The sequence below is a fragment of the Oncorhynchus tshawytscha genome, linkage group LG22, assembly GCF_018296145.1.
Source record: "Oncorhynchus tshawytscha isolate Ot180627B linkage group LG22, Otsh_v2.0, whole genome shotgun sequence".
In the NCBI taxonomy this organism is placed as follows: Eukaryota; Metazoa; Chordata; class Actinopteri; order Salmoniformes; family Salmonidae; genus Oncorhynchus; species Oncorhynchus tshawytscha.
Window position 1 is genome coordinate 40729070 of NC_056450.1, and position 16017 is coordinate 40745086.

The 16017-nt window shown below is 42.1% G+C and overlaps 1 protein-coding gene across 1 annotated transcript; it reads left to right on the top strand.

Annotated features, from left to right (window-relative positions):
- Nucleotides 1-4066: 4066 nt before the first annotated feature.
- LOC112222411 (glutathione S-transferase Mu 3) lies at nucleotides 4067-8947 on the top strand. The gene is made up of 8 exons (XM_024385207.2): nucleotides 4067-4252; nucleotides 4783-4858; nucleotides 4943-5007; nucleotides 5093-5174; nucleotides 5366-5463; nucleotides 7895-7990; nucleotides 8129-8239; nucleotides 8442-8947. The coding sequence occupies exons 1-8, from the start codon at nucleotides 4217-4219 to the stop codon at nucleotides 8535-8537; spliced, it is 660 nt and encodes a 219-aa protein (XP_024240975.1). The 5' UTR covers nucleotides 4067-4216; the 3' UTR covers nucleotides 8538-8947.
- Nucleotides 8948-16017: the final 7070 nt, after the last annotated feature.

Genomic DNA, 16017 nt, shown 5'->3' on the forward strand with positions numbered 1-16017 from the left:
AGAACAAACCTATTCCTGTCTGTCAAAATTACCTGTTTTTGATTAAGATTGTTTTTGCGCTATCTGATATTGTGACTTTCCATTGTATCTTTGATTTCATCATTCTTACTGTCAAACCTTTCTTTGTCACTGTGATATAATTTCTGAATTTATTTATTTGCAAGTGAATATAGGCTACATATTATTTAGAATGTAAAAAATGTCTGCCAGTATTTTAAAAAACAACTACATATTTCTGGCAATATTTCTTAAGCCTTTTATGGTTTTATACTAGCCTGGTGAATTCCAGTCTTTTTGTGTTAACATTCCACTCACTCATTGCCACTTCTTGTCATACCAAACAACATGTACAAATGAGTGGAACGTTAGCACAAAACGGGTTCTGGATTTCAGGCTAGTTTTACATCAGGGTGGTCTTTCTCTCAGAGTCATCCTGACAATAGTCCTTCATTATAGTGACTGTATCATATCTCATCATGTCATTTCATCGCATTACAATGTCAACTCTCTATCTGATCTCGGATCAGTGTCCTGCATAGCCTACAATACAACATGAAGCTCCAAGTTTGGAATCATCTACTAGATGGAGATACGGCATCATGTTTCATATCTGTTTTACAATCCATAATACCTGATAGATGTGTCTGTGTTTGGGACATGGCATTGGACATGGACATGGACATGTCCCAAAATGAAGGGTGAACACACTCATCATAGTTTTGTATCAACAGTAGCTTCGTAATGGTCTCTTTTCAGACTTGCGTGCCCAAGGTAAACTAGCGTCACACCTCAGACTGTATGGATGACTGTTATTTGCATTTACTTTCCCAATACCTGTGGACTGAAAAACCGTCTGACTTGGTTCAATATTTGTTGTTGATTTATAGTTGGTGTTTGTTTGTTTGTTTGTTTGTTTGTTTGTTTTATCTCGTAAATAAATGTCTCTAAGACACAGGAATTCATTGCAATTGTTGAAGTGTGTGATTCATTTCAAAACTTCTATTCCATCAAATAAACCTCGCGTAGCAAATGAGCAATTAAATTTTTTTTGTTGACCATACTGACCTACACTCTCTCATTGACCTCCATACAAAAATCCCTCACTTTGTGGTCTCATTTTTGTGGAAGTAAAGTCTCTCACTTCGCCTCTTCCTCTCTGACTGTTTGAGGAAATTGTTATTTGTTTAAGTCAGTTAAGAACAAATTCTTAGTTAGAACGACGGCCTACCCTGGCCAAACCGTAACCCGGACGACGCTGGGTTATGGTATGCAGTTACCCATAACACAGCACTGGGGGCCTGAGGCTATATGGTAATGCCACATTATATCGAGGGTTACTCTCAGATTAGCTTTTTTTAATTCATAGATTTTGCCTTGATTATGTCCAGTCAACAGGTGCACTCGCATTCTGTGTGTAAACAAGAAGAAGCCAGAAGACAATAAATGGACATTTACATGAATAAAAAAAAATATTTAAAAATTGTCCAATTTTTTTTTTTTCCCAACTAATGAAGACTTTAGAAATGTAGAAATACAACTGCAATAGGTAGTTTACATGTAGCCCTTGATCATCTCTGCATTCCATTACATCACACTTCCGTGGCCTCCAACTGCTCTTAAATGCAAGTAAAAACTAAATGCATGCTCTTCAACCGATCGCTGCGCGCACCTGCCCGCCTGTCCATCCAGCATCACTACTCTGGACGGTTCTGACTTAGAATATGTGGACAACTACAAATACCTAGGTGTCTGGTTAGACTGTAAACTCTCCTTCCAGACTCACATTAAACATCTCCAATCCCTTCACTCATGCTGCCAAACATAGCCTCATAAAACTGACCATCCTACCGATCCTCGACTTCGGCGATGTCATTTAGAAAATAGCCTCCAACACACTACTCAACAAATTGGATGCAGTCTATCACAGTGACGAACTGCAAAAATCTCTGAAGCTGGAGACTCTTACCTCCCTCACTAGCTTTAAGCACCAGCTGTCAGAGCAGCTCACAGATCACTGCACCTTTACATAGCCCATCTGTAAATAGCCCATCCAATCTACCTCATCCCCATACTGTATTTATTTATTTATCTTACTCCTTTGCACCCCAGTATCTCTACTTGCACATTCATCCTCTGCACATTCTACCATTCCAGTGTTTAATTGCTATATTGTAATTACTTCGCCACCTTGGTCTATTTATTGCCTTTACCTCTCTTATCCTACCTCATTTGCACATGCTGTATATAGATTTTTCTACTGTATTATTGACTGTATGTTTGTTTATTCCATGTGTAACTCTGTGTTGTTGTATGTGTCGAACTGCCTTGCTTTATCTTGGCCAGGTCGCAGTTACAAATGAGAACTTGTTCTCAACTAGCCTACCTGGTAAAATGAAGGTGAAATTAAATTAAATTAAAAAGGCATAAGAGTCATTTGGACGAAGGTGTCTTCGGGAACAGGGGAGTTTTGTTTAAAGCCCCGGTGCTCGGTCTGGGAACAGGGGAGTTTTGTTTAAAGCCCCGGTGCTCGGTCTGGGAACAGGGGAGTTTTGTTTAAAGCCCCGGTGCTCGGTCTGGGAACAGGGAGTTTTGTTTAAAGCCCCGGTGCTCGGTCTGGTTGGAACAGGGAGTTTTGTTTAAAGCCCCGGTGCTCGGTCTGGGAACAGGGGAGTTTTGTTTAAAGCCCCGGTGCTCGGTCTGGGAACAGGGGAGTTTTGTTTAAAGCCCCGGTGCTCGGTCTGGTTGGAACAGGGGAGTTTTGTTTAAAGCCCCGGTGCTCGGTCTGGACATTAACATGCAACATAAGGACCTTATCTTCGATATTAGCGAGAAAACATTTTCAATTGATACACAGCTTTATAGGGTTTGGGTTAGTGTTCCCACAATGCCATATCTCAATGTTACAGTGAATGTTTATGGAAGACAGACGGAAGACAGAGGGAACATCTGTGTGGAATGGAAGAATGGCCGCCAGAAATGTGATGTCACTGAAAAACACTGTCTTCTGCAACTGTGATAAAGCAGGTTAAAACAGTGTACAGTAAGTGTATATTTAGCTTTTATTATTATTAATTTTGATGTGAAAGGAAAGTAAAGGGCTTTATGTTTCTAGAATCGTATCACAATTGAGAATGGATTCACGTTTAGATGGAGTATTTGGCTGTTTTGGCTGCCAGAGCCAGTCTACCTCTGAAAATAACATATAAGGTCCTTGAACCTTAAGGAGTAACGGTAGCCTGCCTACATGAACCTTTCGATTTACGTTCTCCTAGCAGCAGAATATTATGCTGGTAGCATCGCGAATTTTCTTCTCAAAATAAGAGTCCCCCTGCAAAGACATGCTAAACTTCGGGAATATCGATTTTTTTTTCAGCAGTAGTCCATGACAACTGTTTTTCACAACATTGTAACCACCTCAGAATATACTGGAATGTTGAAAGCTATTGTGTAGGCTATATTTAAAGAAATACACTTTTAATAAAATGCAAAATATATCAAATTGGAATGACTCAATAGTCTGCAGAACTTAAATGTGTCTCTTTTGCTGGGCAACAGGGTTTAATACAGAGTACTGGTGAGTCCTTACTCCACCCGCTCTGTTTACTGAAATGCAATACATTTAGGATGGTTATTGGCTTGTAGAGAGAAAACTGTTATTTCTAACTGTCTCAGCTAAAGTGGGGTGGGAAAGACTCAGTGGGGTCTCTACTAACCAAATATGTGTAGTTTTGGAGGGGGACTGTGTTGTACATATCCAGCAACACTTCGTTTTCTACCCCCTTTCAAAATACAGTAATAGACTGTACATGGGATACAAAAACCAGCAGCATGCCATGCAACCCAGCACCCTTCCTAATTGCTTAGTAGACACCCTGTTGTGTATTTTCTCTCTACAGAACTATATTCTCAACATACCAGTGTCAACGTTGTATTTTTTCATTGTTGGAAGCTTATTTACATTGGTTATTTGTTGTTTTTATTTGTTTTGAAATGCGGGCTTTTATTTTTGAAGGTTAATATTACCATACGATAGTGACGTCATAGTTTGTGCTGCTGGCAGAACAGCAGTATTTTTTCTCATTCCACACAGTGAAGGTTCGCGTATAAAGCCTCGACAGGCTGCTGCAGAGGATTCATTTTAACGCCGTTGTTCGTCTGTGTTTGCAATAAACTCGGTGCTGTAGTCTGTGTTACCTTGTTCGTGAAAGGGTACAACATGGCAATGAAATTGGCTTATTGGGATATTCGCGGGGTAAGGAATCAAATTATTTGTTTTTCTGCACGCAGTTGCACAGTTGGTATGAACAGCGGTTTCCAATTAATTTGTGTGCCTGCGGTGGTAGGTTATAGTAACGGTACTTTGTTTCCAATATTCGGGCGTGATTTCAAGCTGTTCATAATAGTTGGATACAATTATTGTCATGCAGTCTAATTGTTTGAATCGAGACATGTCTATTGTGTTATACATTTCAAAGACCCGAAGAGAAATGTGTGTTATGTAACTATAAATTGCCGACTGGCAACACGTGTTTGCTTTGTTAGAAATTGCTTGAGGGGGAAAAATGGTCAGTTAATCTGAAATGTGTTTAAACGTAATCGCCACGCGTCAGTATATCAGATTGTCAATATGAAATATTTTAGATTTAGCACACACACACACCTGCTATTTTAAATGTTCATAGTATAGTCGCACTGTCTCATCCATGATATTTTATTTTACCTTTTTATTTATGAGGACCTCTGGCAGAAAAGTTTGACGTGCCATATTTTCTTTCTAAATAGCTTGCTCAGCCCATTCGTCTGCTCCTGGAGTACACTGACACTAAATATGAGGACAAATTCTACACCTGCGGAGAAGGTACATTTTTAATTTGTTGAATATTCCTAAAGGGAAGAATATAAAGTTGAGAACATTCAAGTTCTAACTTTCTGTCTCCTGTAGCCCCAAACTATGACAAAAGTTGCTGGTTTGATGAGAAGCACAAACTGGGCATGGACTTCCCCAACGTAAGTAACCTACGTATAATATGCTGAACACACACACACCCGCTGCTACCATACCACCTGTGACTGTTGCTGTGTTTTCCCCTAGCTGCCCTATCTGGAGGACGGAGACAGGAAGATTGTCCAGAGCAATGCCATCATGAGATACATCGCACGCAAGCACAACCTCTGTACTGTGTGATAAACTGCAATCAGGCCATTCAGGGTGGCATTATTGCTGTAGTTCTACAACACAGTACTTACACACACACACACACACAGCTAAGCTATGACTAGACCACGGAGTTGCCATATCTCTATTCTGTAAGTTTTTAGTTGAGAATATAAATGCTCTATTGTCTTCTCTTTGTAATTTTTGTAGGTGGAGAGAGTGACGACGAGAAGGTTCGTGTGGACATTCTTGAGAATCAGGCGATGGACTTCCGGAACGGCTTTGTGATTCTGTGCTACACAGACTTTGTAAGTGACAACCTTACACTTCGACTGGCTTCTTGAATGTCATTCCGAAGTCTCGCTTGATAATTGGCGACCAATAGACTTTGTAAGTCACAGCCTTGGACATTGACCCATCACTGAAGACTTATTTAAACTCACTTTCTAAATTAAACTTTTCATCATTATGGAATATATATATATATATTAGTACCAGTCAAGTTTGGACACCTACTCATTCAAGGGTTTTTATTTTCTACATTGTAGAATAATAGTGAAGACATCAACTGAAATAACACATGGAATCATGTAGGAACCAAAACCGTGTTAAACAAGTTGCAGCTTTACACACTCTTGGCAGTCTCTCAACCAGTTTCATGAGGTAGCCACCTGGAATGCATTTCAATTAACAGGTGTGCCTTGTTAAAAGTTAATTTGTGGAATTTCTTTCCTTCTTAATGCATTTGAGCCAATCAGTTGTGTTGTGACAAGGTAGGCGTGGTCTACAGAAGAGAGCCCTATTTGGTAAAAGACCAAGTCCATATTATGACGAGAACAGCTCAAATAGAAAGAGAAACGACAGTCCATCATTACTTTAAGACATGAAGGTCTTAAAGAACTTAAAGTTTCTTCAAGTGAAGTTGCTAAAACCATCAAGCACTACGATGAAACTGTCTCTCGTGCGGACCGCCACAGGGAAGGATCAGGTCATTGGAGTCACAAGCCTCAGAAAAGCAGCCCAAGTAAACACTTCAGAGTTCAGATCACAGACACATATCAACATCAACTGTTCAGAGGAGACTGTCCTCTGGCCTGATGAGTCCAAATTTGAGAACGTTGGTTCCAACAGCCTTGTGTTTGTGAGACGCGGAGTAGATGAACGGATCTCCGCATGTGTAGTTCCCACCGTGAAGCGCGGAGGTGTGGGGTTCCCACCGTGAAGCGCGGAGGTGTGTGGTTCCCACCGTGAAGCGCGGAGGTGTGTGGTTCCCACCGTGAAGCGCGGAGGTGTGTGGTTCCCACCGTGAAGCGCGGAGGTGTGTGGTTCCCACCGTGAAGCGCGGAGGTGTGTGGTTCCCACCGTGAAGCGCGGAGGTGTGGGGGTGAAGCTGGTTGAGAGACTTTTAAGAGTGCCTTTACAGCTTTGCAAGATATATTTTGATTTAACTTTTCTTTTCTTTTTTGTTACTACATGATTCCATATGTGTAAAATCATAGTTTTGTCTTCACTATTCTACAATGTAGTGAAATAGTTAAAAAAAAAACTTGAACAAGTAGGTGTGTCAACCTTTTGACGAGTCCTATAAGTACCAAAGACTGACACTGCCAATGTAACAGAGTTAGATGCAGTCCGGGGGGCTTGGTGTGGGACGCAGCCTCAAGAGGAGAGATGGAGAGACGACAGAGTAAACTATAAAAACAGATGTGGCTGAGTGCCATTAAAATATATTGCATACGATATAGATGGGGTAGTGTTCAGTAATTTTTGTAATCAATGTTCATAAACTCCAATTATCTTTATGTCTGATACCCAGAGGTTATAAAGTTCTGGTCTTCAATAAAACAGACAGAATTCCCAGCTCACAATTGATCAGATCCAGATTTATTTGCGAGAGCTCTCATGGTTTTCACAAAGACATTCCTTTTTATACCATCCTAACCTACACACATACTTACACACCAACACAGGAATTTTCTCATGAGTCTCACCACAGTTTATAACCACTCAGCTGACAGTTCCAGGCTCCCCCAGACACCAGAGCTCTGGAGGGGCTCTCCCTGTCCTATTATCTCAAACAGATTTACAGCCAGGCCTGTTCAAACAGGTTAATGCCCCTCTCCGTTCTCCTTCGACCCCCACATACATTCCTTTCTTCCTAGGTACATGCCATATAACCCCTTCCTAATGAACTCCCCTCATTTAGTCATTATTCATTAAAAAAATCCCATAACAGTTAACTGACAATGTCACAGACAATGCGCACGCTTCAATGGGGCAGAAGTTTGTGTTGTGATTCTGGATGGCCAGCAAGCATGAGAAGAAACTGCCGTGTGGGGTATTGTGGCTCTTTTTGGGGAGTTTTTTGTTTTGAGTGACTTCATGTCCATGCTACTGTGGCAAATTCACTAGCTAGCTAACCAACAACTGGTAACCATGTATTTGAGACAAGTGTCAACAGTCTAAACCAGCCCAGTCTTTTTTTTGCCCCATAGTTTCACACGTGTCTGTTTTTGTTTAAACAACCAACCCGTCTATGGATCTCTCGTGATTATGCATTTTGCTGTTTCGATGTGATCTGGGTTTGCAGCCCGCTATAAGGACCTCGTGCTACTCACCCGATTTTCATAGCAGTACAATACCTTCCTATGTTCTAGTTTTCATTCCCCAAGACTCATCTTGACACTGAGTGACCCTAGATCGTTTGGAGTATAAGTCCCCGCCTGTATTCTCCCTCAGGACAAGATGAAGCCAGGCTACACAGAGAGACTGCCCGGAACACTGAAGCAGTTCTCAGAGTTCCTAGGAACCAGGAAGTGGTTTGCTGGTGACAAGGTATGATGCACTTCTATTGGCTAGTCACTGCACTGTTAAGTAGTGAGACACGTAACGCACCAATGGTGCCGGCCAGGATAAAATACTCACCACCTCTCTGGAGAATGAATAATTGCTCTGTTGCTCCCCCTCAACTAGATCACCTTTGTGGACTTCATCATGTATGAGCTTTTGGATCAACATATAATGTTTGACTCCAAGTGCCTGGACGACTTCAAGAACCTACAGGAACTTGTAGACCGCTTCGAGGTCAGGATTGTCATTTTGTATATTGGGGATTATTATGATTCCCTCTGCTGTTTTTTATTAAAGCCCATTGTAACTGAAAAGGGTTCCCTTTTCAATTTGAAGGATAAAAAATGTTATCTACACAGAATAAGATGATACCCGTCGGCTTTAAACTTTAGTTGTTGACGCCATTGACTTGACGGTGTATTGTCTTTCTCAACAGGCTCTGGAGAAGATTGCAGCCTACATGAAGTCAAGCCTCTTCATAAAGACTCCTGTCAATAACAAGATGGCCAAGTGGGGCAACAAGAAAGAGTAAAGAAACCAATGACTGGAAAAACATCAATCGTATGATTTTAGATATTAAGAGAGTTAGTTCTGCACCCACTGGGGTCTTGGGACCTGATAAGACATCTAGGAGTCTGCTGAATGAACCATTTGATAGACTAGCTAGTCTAAGGTCTTTACACAGGCAGCCCAATTCTGTTCTTTAATCCTATTTTAGTGGCAAAATATCAGAATCTGGCTGCCTGTGGTTGAGTATTGGCATGGAGGAAAATGTATCATCTTTGGAATTGAGTGAGCAACTAATGTTTGAATGGCTAAAAGAATTTACTGTCCTGACTTATGATTTTTGTTTTGTACCTTTTGGGGGTTTTTTGGAAACTAAAAGCAGAAATGTTTTAAAGTGATAATTAGAACCTTGAGTTAATAAAAAAAATGATTTCATTAAATGTCAGTCATCACTTTATTTTCAGGATAATGTTACCCAACACCCAGCAAAGGATATTGTTTTAATGATGAGTACAATACATTTGTTCAAGTGCAAAAGGGAAACTATTGCATATCTGTCCACTGTGTAAACATTGAGGACACTTTGAAGCTTGTCGATTTTTGTTTCCTTGATTCTTGCAAATGTGGATATTCAGAATTACTGAAATAAACTGTGCGATCTAACATGGGCTCACAAGTGGCTAGGAGTACTGACAAAGGAGTTCTCTATTTGGCTACTCCATTTGTTTTGCTTAGTCATCACTCCATTCTACGGACTGCACTGACGTCTAAGTGTACACAATTACAAGGTTATATGGTTCTCTCTCCGTAGGCTCTTGGTTCTTTATGACGAGTCAGTCTGACGACCATTATAAGGGCCATAGCTGTTTGGATTCACTGGCAAGCTGCAAACGAAGACTGGGAAGAGACCGGCTGTCATTATCTCCCTCACAGATGTATTTTGTTTATCTTGAATTTGTCAGAAGTAGAAATGACCCGAAACACACCCAAACCCTTAGATAAATATAGCTTGTTCGATCCGTGTTGTACAGTTTTACTATGTGTGGGCCTGTATGCTATGGAGGACTTGATGGCCTGCAACTGAATGAACACTTCTGGACACATCGTCGTCATCCCTAGGAGGAGAGCACCGTTCAGCACGGCCAGGCTACGAACCGCACAGTTCAGCACGGCCAGGCTACGAACCGCACCGTTCAGCACGGCCAGGCTACGAACCGCACCGTTCAGCACGGCCAGGCTACGAACCGCACCGTTCAGCACGGCCAGGCTACGAACAGTTCTGACAACACAGAGCCATTTTAACACCTGTACCACCTCTCTCTTCATAATGCTCAGCTCCTGGTGGTTCAACCCCAACCCACCTGTACCACCTCTCTCTTCATAATGCTCAGCTCCTGGTGGTTCAACCCCAACCCACCTGTACCACCTATCTCTTCATAATGCTCAGCTCCTGGTGGTTCAACCCCAACACACCTGTACCACCTCTCCCTTCATAATGCTCAGCTCCTGGTGGTTCAACCCCAACCCACCTGGACCACCTCTCTCTTCATAATGCTCAGCTCCTGGTGGTTCAACCCCAAACCACCTGGACCACCTATCTCTTCATAATGCTCAGCTCCTGGTGGTTCAACCCTAACCCACCTGTACCACCTCTCCCTTCACAATGCTCAGCTCCTGGTGGTTCAACCCCAACCCACCTCTCCATAATGCTCAGCTCCTGGTGGTTCCTGGCCATGAAGTCATAGATCACATGCATCCTTACTGGGGCAGGAAAGGAGATGAACAATGCTATAACAATGTAGTAACAATGCAATATCAATGCAAATTAGACAGAGAAACACAATGTAGTAGATATGTAATGACAATAGAATAGTTATATAATTACAATGTTATAACTATTTAATATCAATAGTATAGCTATATAATTACAATGTTATGACTATGTAATAGCTATATAATTAATGTTATAACTATGTAATAGCAATAGTATAGCTATATAATTACAATGTTATAACTATGTAATATCAATATAATTACAATGTTATAACTATGTAATAGCAATATAATTACAATGTTATAACTATGTAATATCAATATAATTACAATGTTATAACTACGTAATATCAATATAATTAATGTTATAACTATGTAATATCAATATAATTAATGTTATAACTATGTAATAGCAATATAATTACAATGTTATAACTATGTAATATCAATATAATTAATGTTATAACTATGTAATAGCAATATAATTACAATGTTATAACTATGTAATATCAATATAATTAATGTTATAACTATGTAATAGCAATATAATTACAATGTTATAACTATGTAATATCAATATAATTAATGTTATAACTATGTAATAGCCATTGAACAGCTATATAATGACTATGTTATAACAATGCAAAGGGCCTCTAAGAAAATGTGATACAGTACAATGATGTTACACACATTGAATTACTGAGGATATCAGTGGTGACCCGTTAGTCAGGGCAGGCGAGCCACACCTGTTTAGCTAAAATATATATATATATTTATGTACAGTACCAGACAAAGGTTTGGAAACACCATCTCATTCATGTTTTGTTTTTTTGATTTTCTACTATCTTCTACATTGTAGAATAATAGTGAAGACATAAAAACTATGAAATAGCACATATGGAATCATGTAGTAACCAAAAAAAGTGTTAAACAAATCTAAATATATTTTATATTTGAGAGTCTTCAAAGTAGCCACCTTTTGCCTTGATGAGAGCTTTGCACACTCTTGGAAGTCTCTCAACCAGCTTCATGAGGAATGCTTTTCCAACAGTCTTGAAGGAGTTCCTACATATGCTGTGCACTTGTTGACTGGTTTTCCTTCACTCTGCGGTCCAACTCATCCCAAACCATCTCAATTGGATTGAGGCCGGGTGATTGTGGAGGCCAGGTCATCTGATGCAGCACTCCCCTTCTTGGTCAAATAGCCTTTACACTGCCTGGAGGTGTGTTGGGTCATTGTCCTGTTGAAAAACAAATGATAGTCCCACTAAGCACAAACCAGAGGGGATGAGGTGTCGCTGCAGAATGCTGTGGTAGCCATGCTGGTTAAGTGTGCCTTGAATTCTAAATAAATCACCAACAGTGTCACCAGAAAAGCACCCCCACATCATCACCCCTCCTCCATGCTTTGGATCAAAAATTGCACATTTGGATTCATCAGACCAAAGGACAGATTTCCACCGCTCTAATGTCCATTACTTGAGTTTCTTGGCCCAAGCAAGTCTCTTATTATTGGTGTCCTTTAGTAGTGGTTTCGTTGCAGCAATTCAACCATGAAGGCCTGATTCACTCAGTCTCCACTGAACAGTTGATGTTGAGATGTGTCTGTTATTTGAACTCTGTGAAGCATTTATTTGGGCTGCAATTTCTGAGGCTGGGAACTCTAATGAACTTATCCTCTGCAGCAGAGGTAACTCTGGGTCTTCCTTTCCTGTGGCGGTCCTCATGAGAGCCAGTTAACTCTAATGAACTTATCCTCTGCAGCAGAGGTAACTCTGGGTCTTCCTTTCCTGTGGCGGTCCTCATGAGAGCCAGTTAACTCTAATGAACTTATCCTCTGCAGCAGAGGTAACTCTGGGTCTTCCTTTCCTGTGGTGGTCCTCATGAGAGACAGTTAACTCTACTGAACTTATCCTCTGCAGCAGAGGTAACTCTGGGTCTTCCTTTCCTGTGGCGGTCCTCATGAGAGCCAGTTAACTCTAATGAACTTATCCTCTGCAGCAGAGGTAACTCTGGGTCTTCCTTTCCTGCGGCGGTCCTCATGAGAGCCAGTTAACTCTAATGAACTTATCCTCTGCAGCAGAGGTAACTCTGGGTCTTCCTTTCCTGTGGCGGTCCTCATGAGAGCCAGTTAACTCTAATGAACTTATCCTCTGCAGCAGAGGTAACTCTGGGTCTTCCTTTCCTGTGGCGGTCCTCATGAGAGCCAGTTAACTCTAATGAACTTATCCTCTGCAGCAGAGGTAACTCTGGGTCTTCCTTTCCTGTGGCGGTCCTCATGAGAGCCTGTTAACTCTAATGAACTTATCCTCTGCAGCAGAGGTAACTCTGGGTCTTCCTTTCCTGTCCTCATGAGAGCCAGTTAACCTAATGAACTTATCCTCTGCAGCAGAGGTAACTCTGGGTCTTCCTTTCCTGTGGCGGTCCTCATGAGAGCCAGTTAACTCTAATGAACTTATCCTCTGCAGCAGAGGTAACTCTGGGTCTTCCTTTCCTGTGGCGGTCCTCATGAGAGCCAGTTAACTCTAATGAACTTATCCTCTGCAGCAGAGGTAACTCTGGGTCTTCCTTTCCTGTGGCGGTCCTCATGAGAGCCAGTTAACTCTAATGAACTTATCCTCTGCAGCAGAGGTAACTCTGGGTCTTCCTTTCCTGTGGCGGTCCTCATGAGAGCCAGTTAACCTAATGAACTTATCCTCTGCAGCAGAGGTAAGTCTTCCTTTCCTGTGGCGGTCCTCATGAGAGCCAGTTAACTCTAATGAACTTATCCTCTAGAGCAGAGGTAACTCTGGGTCTTCCTTTCCTGTAGCGGTCCTCATGAGAGCCAGTTAACTCTAATGAACTTATCCTCTCCAGCAGAGGTAACTCTGGGTCTTCCTTTCCTGTGGCGGTCCTCATGAGAGCCAGTTAACTCTAATGAACTTATCCTCTGCAGCAGAGGTAACTCTGGGTCTTCCTTTCCTGTGGCGGTCCTCATGAGAGCCAGTTAACTCTAATGAACTTATCCTCTGCAGCAGGTAACTCTGGGTCTTCCTTTCCTGTGGCGGTCCTCATGAGAGCCTGTTAACTCTAATGAACTTATCCTCTGCAGCAGAGGTAACTCTGGGTCTTCCTTTCCTATGGCGGTCCTCATGAGAGCCAGTTAACTCTAATGAACTTATCCTCTGCAGCAGAGGTAACTCTGGGTCTTCCTTTCCTGTGGCGGTCCTCATGAGAGCCAGTTAACTCTAATGAACTTATCCTCTGCAGCAGAGGTAACTCTGGGTCTTCCTTTCCTGTGGCGGTCCTCATGAGAGCCAGTTAACTCTAATGAACTTATCCTCTGCAGCAGAGGTAACTCTGGGTCTTCCTTTCCTGTGGCGGTCCTCATGAGAGCCAGTTAACTCTAATGAACTTATCCTCTGCAGCAGAGGTAACTCTGGGTCTTCCTTTCCTGTGGCGGTCCTCATGAGAGCCAGTTAACTCTAATGAACTTATCCTCTGCAGCAGAGGTAACTCTGGGTCTTCCTTTCCTGTGGCGGTCCTCATGAGAGCCAGTTAACTCTAATGAACTTATCCTCTAGAGCAGAGGTAACTCTGGGTCTTCCTTTCCTGTGGCGGTCCTCATGAGAGCCAGTTAACTCTAATGAACTTATCCTCTGCAGCAGAGGTAACTCTGGGTCTTCCTTTCCTGTGGCGGTCCTCATGAGAGCCAGTTAACTCTAATGAACTTATCCTCTGCAGCAGAGGTAACTCTGGGTCTTCCTTTCCTGTGGCGGTCCTCATGAGAGCCAGTTAACTCTAATGAACTCATCCTCTGCAGCAGAGGTAACTCTGGGTCTTCCTTTCCTGTGGCGGTCCTCATGAGAGCCAGTTAACTCTAATGAACTCATCCTCTGCAGCAGAGGTAACTCTGGGTCTTCCTTTCCTGTGGCGGTCCTCATGAGAGCCAGTTAACTCTAATGAACTCATCCTCTGCAGCAGAGGTAACTCTGGGTCTTCCTTTCCTGTGGCGGTCCTGATGAGAGCCAGTTAACTAATGAACTTATCCTCTACAGCAGAGGTAACTCTGGGTCTTCCTTTCCTGTAGCGGTCCTCATGAGAGCCAGTTAACTCTAATGAACTTATCCTCTCCAGCAGAGGTAACTCTGGGTCTTCCTTTCCTGTGGCGGTCCTCATGAGAGCCAGTTAACTCTAATGAACTTATCCTCTGCAGCAGAGGTAACTCTGGGTCTTCCTTTCCTGTGGCGGTCCTCATGAGAGCCAGTTAACTCTAATGAACTTATCCTCTGCAGCAGAGGTAACTCTGGGTCTTCCTTTCCTGTGGCGGTCCTCATGAGAGCCAGTTAACTCTAATGAACTTATCCTCTGCAGCAGAGGTAACTCTGGGTCTTCCTTTCCTGTGGCGGTCCTCATGAGAGCCAGTTAACTCTAATGAACTTATCCTCTGCAGCAGAGGTAACTCTGGGTCTTCATTTCCTGTGGCGGTCCTCATGAGAGCCAGTTAACTCTAATGAACTTATCCTCTGCAGCAGAGGTAACTCTGGGTCTTCATTTCCTGTGGCGGTCCTCATGAGAGCCAGTTTCAACATACCGCTTAATGGTTTTTGTGATTGCACTTGAAGAAACTTTCAAAGTTGTTGACATTTTCCGGATTGACTGACCTTCATGTCTTAAAGTAATAAATGGACTGTCGTTTCTCTTTGTTAATTTGAGCTGTTCTTGCCATAATATGGACTTGGTCTTTAACCAAATAGGGCTCTCTTCTGTATACCACCCCTACGTTGTCACAACACAACTGATTGGCTCAAACGCATTAAAGAAAGAAATTCCACAAATTACATTTTAACAAGGCACACCTGCTGATTGAAATGCATCCTAGGTGACTACCTCATGAACCTGGTTGAGAGAATGCCAAGAGTGTGCAAAGCTGTCATCAAGTCAAAGGGTGGCTACTTTGAAGAATCTCAAGTATAAAATACATTTTGACTTGTTTTACACTTTTTGATTACAACATGATTCCATATGTGTGATTTCAATAGTTTTGATGTCGTCACTATTATTCAACAATGTAGGAAACAGTAAAAAAAATAAAGAAAAACCCTTTAACGAGTAGGTGTGTCCAAACTTTTGACTGGTAATCAGTGGTGGAAAAAGTACCCAATTGTCATACTTGAGATAAAGTATAGAAAGTTACTCATGTAATAGGTGCGTGTTGGTGGCAGGGAAGTCAGGCGCAGGAGAACGAACTTGGTAAAAACGGAGTTGTTTAATCAAATCTGTTACAACTCCAAAAACCAAAATGTGCAAAATAAGAATAGTGTGTACAAAACCCGTCACACACCAACATGATACATGCACAATCACATAACAAACAAACAATCTCCGACAAGGACATGAGGTCGGAAACAGAGGGTTAAATACACAACATATTATTGATGGGATTGGAACCAGGTAAAAGGAAGGAAGGAAGACAAGACAAAACCAATGGAAAATGAAAAATGGATCAGTGATGGCTAAAAGGCCAGTGACTTCGACCTCCGAACAAGGAGAGGGACCGAACACCGCCCAAACAAGGAGAGGGACCGAACACCGCCCAAACAAGGAGAGGGACCGCCCAAACAAGGAGAGGGACCGCCCGAACAAGGAGAGGGACCGAACAAGGAGAGGGATTGAACACCGCCCAAACAAGGAGAGGGACCGAACAAGGAGAGGGATTGAACACCGCCCAAACAAGGAGAGGGACCGAACAC